The sequence below is a fragment of the Telopea speciosissima genome, chromosome 6 (genome assembly GCF_018873765.1).
Source record: "Telopea speciosissima isolate NSW1024214 ecotype Mountain lineage chromosome 6, Tspe_v1, whole genome shotgun sequence".
Lineage (NCBI taxonomy): Eukaryota > Viridiplantae > Streptophyta > Magnoliopsida > Proteales > Proteaceae > Telopea > Telopea speciosissima.
Window position 1 is genome coordinate 17,002,992 of NC_057921.1, and position 7,108 is coordinate 17,010,099.

Below are 7,108 nucleotides of genomic sequence, written 5' to 3' on the forward strand. Positions count from 1 at the left end.
AAAATGTTGAACTACTAAGTTTCACAATAGAAACTCCTTATTTTCCAACACAGTTTAAACTAATATATCCTAATTAACAGCAAAATAAGAACTGTAAGGTTAACTACAAATAAAAAACTACAACAACTAAGCTATAAATATTCAAATAAAATAATATTAGGAAATGAACTACATTTCTAATCTGAATTTCATCATGGAAAAAAGAAAAAAGAAAAAAAAAACTATGGCCTCATTGACATGAAAAATAAGAATTTAAATCATGAAAACGAGTGCTTTTGTTTTTCTATTGTTTCTTTCTGTTGGGTTTTGTCAGGTTTGCTTAGATGCAGCAAGAGTTGCAGTCTTAGATGGGTTACTTACCTAATACCATCATCCAAAATGTCCATATAAACCAACAAAGATTGTCCCAGTGCAACCACCCACAAAACATAGTGGATTTTTATCAAAGGATTTAGGAAGATTAAGGCAAGCCCATATCAAATGGTGCATAAAGAAGATGAAAAATTCTCTACAATGGCATGCTTTAGATGGTGAAAAAAAGAGACTTATTTAAATGTTTAAACATGTTTTTTAAGAGGATGTCTTCTTTGTATCTCTGAAGATCAGATCTCCTTAATCTTATCTGAAAGAACTGGTCAACTTACCATATGCTACATCTCATTGTCTTGACAATGAAACGTTAGGGGATTAAAAATTTACATAACTCAAACGAAGAGAGGATTGAAACTCCAGCAAGAAAGATGAAGAATGGAAAGGAGTTCCTTTATGCAGAAATGGTAATATGGAACTATAGAACAGATAATAGGAATGACTATGAAACCACGAAATAGGGTTTATGAGTAGATTCCAAGAACAACTAAATAAATTATAGAAAAAGAATAAGAAAACTAATACAATCAGAAGATCTCTAACAAGAATAAATCGGCCAATCTCTAACAAGAATGTCGAAAGAGATAATGAAATGCAAGGTATGAAAAGGAAAAATAATCAAAATGGGCAAAGAAAAAAAAAACCTCATTGAGTTCGCGAATCTCACCGCAGGGCGAGAGAGGTTCGCAGCAGGGTCTCACCGGCAGACCGAGAGATATTCGTAGAAAATGGTTCTGATTCACAGAATAGACCGGCAAGGTGAGAGAGGTTCACAGCAGGGTTTCTCCAATGGGTACTCCGGCAGAGGAGTGGCTTGTCGCATTGCAGATCCTTGCGCTCACAACGGCAATGTCTCCTGCGAATCCAATGCCATTAGGGTTTTCAGATTGGTGAAGCAGAGAAAGGGTAAGGGATTTGGGGGATCGTGTGGGGAAAAGAAGATGAATGCTTGGTGAAGCAGAGGAAGGAAAAGGGATTTGGGGGATCGTGTGAAAAAGAAGATGAATCAGATTTGGGGGATCGCGTTTGAAAGAGATGAAAAGTTCACCGACTATGTGGGTAAAGAATAGATAATGTACTTTAATAAAATGAATGTTCCAAATTAGATGATGGTAATTCAACGACTTAGATTGACGGAGCACCGCTAACATTGCTTTATAATGGCAGTGCTCAAGCTTTGCTACCGCTCGCCTATTTTGACAACTCTCTGACAGGGAATTTGGTTATAAATATGGACAAATATGTCAACACGTGTGCAAATGTGGCAAATCTGAGGGACCTGTGTCTTGCATCTTTCACGCACTAGTGAGGTGAACACTGCTAGCATTGTAATTTTATTTAATTCCAAGGGCTGTTCATCAAGTGCCACTTCTTTTGAATTAAAAACGGTTGATGTTGCGGAATCTAAAGTGATGAACAACGTTCAGAGCGTCTTCTCTCTCTTACAACATCTTAAAATAGGAAAAATTATTTAGTACGCTATTATGAGGTTTCCGCATTTCTCTCTCTCTCTCCCCTTTCCCAATTTTCAATTTATCCAGTTGCTTTTCTTTGAAGTTTGATGCTTTCTTTTTCTTTTCTTTAGTTGTCTCTGTAGCAGTCTTTTGATTCTGGGAAACAATATCTTTCGTGAGAATCCAACGTTTGACTATTCGAGAGCAGAAGCTTGAGCGTTTTCCCTGTTGGGTTTACCTTGTTGAAGGGGTTTTTGCTCTGGAACTCAACTAGGGTTCTGCAGACTGGTCAAGGCTGATGAACTCATCTAGGGTTTGGCCTTGATTCATGGATTTGTGGACTCTTTTTCTGTTTGCTGAAGGGAAGGGGAGATAACGATAGGTGTCTGGGGCTTCAGAAACAGAGCAAAAATGAGATGCGACAAGCCAATTTGGATTAGACATGAAGGAATGCAATTATTTTCAATTGACATCCAACCTGGTGGGCTTAGGTTTGCAACTGGTGGCGGAGATCACAAGGTTGAGATTTCCTGGCTGAGTCATCTTTCTCTCTCTTCCCCTTCCCCCTCCCCCCCCCCCCACCTCTTTTTTTTTCCCCTTTTATTTCAGTTTAGTTTGCTTGTTATATTTCCTACTCGGTTGCTAGCTCGTTGATATGCTTTATAACCTTTTGATTTTGGGTGCTTGTGGGTTTGTCTGGGCATTCTATCTTCGGGCACTAATATCTGTTCTTGATGCTTTATCAATCATGGTTTTGAACTGCACTAACAATTATAGATTCCCTTGGACAACTCTCACGAATCGCGATGTAATTTTTAGATATGGGACATATGTATATTGGTGTAATGTAGCTTCATGCCACGATGGGCTCAACACTTTCTGAAACTTAACTGGCAATTGTTCTTTTGTACTTCTGTTTATGGTTCAGATTAAGAAACAGCAATGCCCTGCACTCAGTAATTTATTAGGATTCACGTCCAGTTGGAACACGGGACAAGAAATCTAGTTTCAGAGCAGGACAATAATCTCTTGAACTGAGTTATGTATTTTTAGTACTAGTATTATGATTTCTAGATAACATTTATGTGATCAGGTTTCTTTGCTATGTTCGTAGTCTGTGTGGACTTTATGTTCATCAAGCTGTCAGAGTTTATCAAAGAAACAATTGTTTACTGTTCTTACGTTGTTCCAACTATTATTAATTTGTTCACTACACACTGAACCTAAGCACTACCGCTGTTGTTAACTGTAATTCTGATGAACGCCTATTTATGTACAAACTGCATCTTATGGTGTTTACACTTGTATAAGAGCTAACATATGGGTATATTGTGTTTGGGTATAGGTGCGGATATGGAACATGAAATGTTTGGATAAGGATTCAGAAAATGACCAATCAACTCAGACACTGCTAGCTACACTCCGTGATCACTTTGGGTCAGTTAACTGTGTTAGGTGGGCAAAGCATGGCAGGTATGTTGCGTCAGGATCTGATGATCAGGTGATCCTAATTCATGAGAGGAAGCCTGGGTCAGGCACAACTGAATTTGGTAGTGGAGAGCCCCCGGATGTCGAGAACTGGAAAGTCATAATGACTTTGAGGGGACACACTGCAGATGTGGTAATGGAAGTTTTTAACTAAGTTTCTTGTCCAAATGTCCAGTGCTATTACCAATTTCTAACTGAAGATTTTTTTTTCCATGCTTGAAGTAGGTAGATCTTAATTGGTCTCCAGATGACTCAATATTGGCTAGTGGGAGTTTGGATAACACAATTCATATTTGGAGCATGAGCAATGGAATCTGCACTGCTGTCTTGAGGGGTCACTCAAGCCTGGTTAAAGGTGTTGCTTGGGATCCCATTGGTTCTTTCATCGCAAGCCAATCAGATGACAAGACTGTCATTATCTGGAGAACAAGCGATTGGAGTCTTGCCCATAGGACAGATGGGCATTGGGCGAAATCTGTATGTGCACACCTTACCTGATATTGGTCGATTTGCACTTTTTCCTTATTTTCTTCAAAACTAATATGAGAAGGGTCTTTTCAGCTTGGTTCCACTTTTTTTAGGCGGCTCGGATGGTCACCTTGTGGCCATTTTATCACCACAACTCATGGTTTTCAGAAGCCCAGGCATTCTGCACCTGTATTGGAAAGGGGGGAATGGTCTGCCACTTTTGATTTCTTAGGGCATAATGCCCCGGTTATAGTGGTGAGATTCAACCACTCTATGTTCCGGAGGAACTTCTTAAATGGTCAGGAAGTAAAAGCTGCACCTGTTGGATGGTCTAATGGGGCCTCTAAGGCTGCGGCAAAAGAATCGCTGCCATACAATGTGATTGCAATTGGAAGTCAGGACCGTACTGTAACTGTATGGACAACTGCAAGTGCTCGTCCTCTCTTTGTTGCCAAGCATTTCTTCACTCAAAGTGTGGTAGATTTAACATGGTAGGCAGATTTTTAGTGGTTATAATTCTTTCCACAAACAGTTAACAGCATATTCCTTTAATTGAATGGTATCTTTTAATGTGGTTTCCTATTGCTTTTGGACCTTTTATTTTTATTTTTAATTCTTCTTCTATCTTTTCCTTAAACAGGAGTCCTGATGGTTATTCACTATTTGCGTGTTCCTTGGATGGGACGGTGGCAACTTTCCACTTTGAGGTTAAAGAGCTTGGCCACCGAATAAATGATGCTGAATTGGATGAGTTAAAAAGAAACCGCTATGGTGATGCTAGAGGACGACAGGCAAACTTAGCTGAAAGCCCAGCACAGTTATTGCTAGAAGCAGCATCTGCTAAGCAATCTGCTGGTAAAAAGATCACTGCTGTTGTCCAGCCAAACCACACATCTGTAAAATCTTCAGGGGATCCTGGTAGCACAAATGTTAGTCAGACGCTTCTAAAGTCTTCTGATTCCCAACTTGATGAAGGAAAGAAAAATGGAGGAGCCAGTGGTGATGGATTAAACAAAGTACCAAGTTCTGTCCGGATTTCTAGTCCTGTAAAGCAAAGGGAGTATAGGCGGCCTGATGGCAGAAAGAGGATTATTCCAGAAGCAGTTGGTGTACCTGTTCACCAGGAAAGTAACTATGGTGGGGCCGCAGCTCAAGTGCTTGACTTCCATCCTGCAGATCAGCGAATAGGTGATAGTGGGGGGCTTCTTGCTGATGTTGCCAGCAGGGAAGGTTCTCTTAAAAGACCGTTTAGTGGAAACCCTGAAGCAAACCATTCTGGTGTTAAAGAACGTTCCGGGATCATTGCTAGGGCGACCATTAGTGAAAGCCTTGTTATTGAAAAGGTTCCAGTCTCTGCAGGTGCAGATGGGACAATCAGTGTAGAAAAGTCTGGAATTGTGAAGGCTTCTGGTTCACAGCTTGCTTGCTGCACTGCTCTTTCAATCAGGGTCTTTGATAAGAAAGAAAGGGAAGATTGCATTCCAGTTTGCTTGGAAGCTCGCCCTGTAGAAAGAGCTGTTAATGACATGGTTGGGATTGGAAATACATTTACGACTAGAGAAACAGAAGTAATATGCACAAGAGGGGCTGAAACACTTTGGTCTGACAGAGTGTCTGGGAAAGTAACTGTCTTAGCTGGAAATTCAAATTTCTGGGCTGTTGGGTGTGAAGATGGTTGTTTACAGGTAATTTTTTAAGGCTTGTTTCCTCAGATTTTGCCATATTCACATAAAGGATTTCATCAAAGGTGATGTCAAGACTCGAAGAACTCATTAATTAGCTTCATGATATAAAACAAAAACTGAACTTATTCTTCATTGTATTTGTGCTTGTTCCATTGTGAGTGGTGGATAGGCAAGCAGGTTGATGGTTAGGTTGACTTTTTGGGTCGCTAGCAAGTCTTGTATCACAGTGCACTATGACTTTACCTATTTTAAGTAATTTTGGTTTTCAGAGGATCTATATTATGCTAGATAGCCTTAAGACCTCTAGTTAAGTTGTCAATCGGCATGACTATGATGCTTCATTACATGAGTAGATATGCAAAAGCCTTGACCTCATCATGTTAAATACTTAAATAAGAATATCTAAATGACATTATATCTTGAGACAGGTACTTCCATTCCTAGACTTTGTGTTATTAAAATATTGGGGATCATGGATTCACAACAGCCTTTATCTCAGGTTGGTCAATATGATGCTGATCAATACTAGGTTGTTGAATGACGACCTTTGTAAATTTTTCCATGAGAAGTTAGAATAAGAATGGAAGTAACTAAACACAAGTGTTCAAAACTCTGACCAGACTTGGAGAAATATTTCAAGCTATTGGATGAAAGCCTTTACAAGCTTCAGTTTCAAAAAAAGTATAAGTAGAAATACCTAAATACAAGTTTGTCTACCAAATAAAAGAATATCTTGAAGACCTGAACTTCTTATAAAAGAGTATAGGTACCAAGTGAAATAGTGTATGGACAGACAAAGTAGACTATCCTGAACTTACAAACAGATTAAAAGATTGTGAGGACTAAGTTTACTTGAATAATTTCCGTTAAATAATAATAATTTCCATTAAATAATAATATGTCTAAATATTAGGTCAAAGGACTGTGAAGCCTTTAGTGACAAGGTTCTCTTCCATGTCTAGGGCTCATGTTACTGATCCAGACTATCCAAATAATGGGAGACCTTCTGTATTAGCCACATCTAAAATTTTCTTGCCAATATCAGCCCCGTGGCTGGGCTTGTATGGCACTTTTGCTCTAGCAATAGCACAGCTTTTGTTTATTCTTGATCTCCCCAAGTTGACGTTATACAAGGTTGAAGTGGCATTTTCTGCTACCCGTGGAGTTTTTGGAATTCCAACTCGTCTCAAAGGGTGTCTTGGCTACAGACTTAGATGGAACCCTATTCAAGATATATATCGCCGTCTCTAAAGCGTACCCCCAGAAAGAAAGAGGCAGCTCACTATAAATGAGCATCATCCTGACCATATCCAATAGGGTCCGATTGCGTCATTCGGATACACCATTTTGTTGTGGTGTGCCTGGATTAGTTAGCTGACTAACTATCCCTTGGGATATGAGATGTTCTTTAAACTCATCCAATAGATACTCCCCTCCATGATCTGATCATAAGGACTTGATGCGTTTATCGAGTTGTCTTTCGACCTCGGCTTGGAATTCTTTGAATTTATCAAAGGCTTTCGATTTCCTACGCATCAAGTATATGTAACCATATCTAGAGTAATCATCGATGAACGTGATAAAGTACTCATACCCATATCTTACTTGTATGTTTATGGGTCCACACACGTCAGTGTATATCAA

The 7,108-nt window shown here is 39.4% G+C and overlaps 1 protein-coding gene across 1 annotated transcript; it reads left to right on the forward strand.

Annotated features, from left to right (window-relative positions):
- Positions 1–1,932: 1,932 nt before the first annotated feature.
- Positions 1,933–5,476, forward strand: LOC122665482 (protein HIRA-like). Its single transcript, XM_043861635.1, has 5 exons — positions 1,933–2,342; positions 3,169–3,444; positions 3,537–3,788; positions 3,873–4,270; positions 4,420–5,476. Exons 1-5 carry the CDS (start codon positions 2,235–2,237, stop codon positions 5,474–5,476), a joined length of 2,091 nt encoding a protein of 696 aa, XP_043717570.1. The 5' UTR covers positions 1,933–2,234.
- The last annotated feature ends 1,632 nt before the right edge of the window (positions 5,477–7,108 follow it).

Excerpts from the sequence above, each read along its gene's own strand:
- LOC122665482 (XM_043861635.1), top strand. The coding sequence starts at position 2,235 with ATGAGATGCGACAAGCCAATTTGGATTAGACATGAAGGAATGCAATTA. Across the intron at positions 3,445-3,536 it reads GGGGACACACTGCAGATGTG|GTAGATCTTAATTGGTCTCC; the intron begins GTAATGGAAGTT and ends TGCTTGAAGTAG. Across the intron at positions 3,789-3,872 it reads ATGGGCATTGGGCGAAATCT|CTTGGTTCCACTTTTTTTAG; the intron begins GTATGTGCACAC and ends GGGTCTTTTCAG.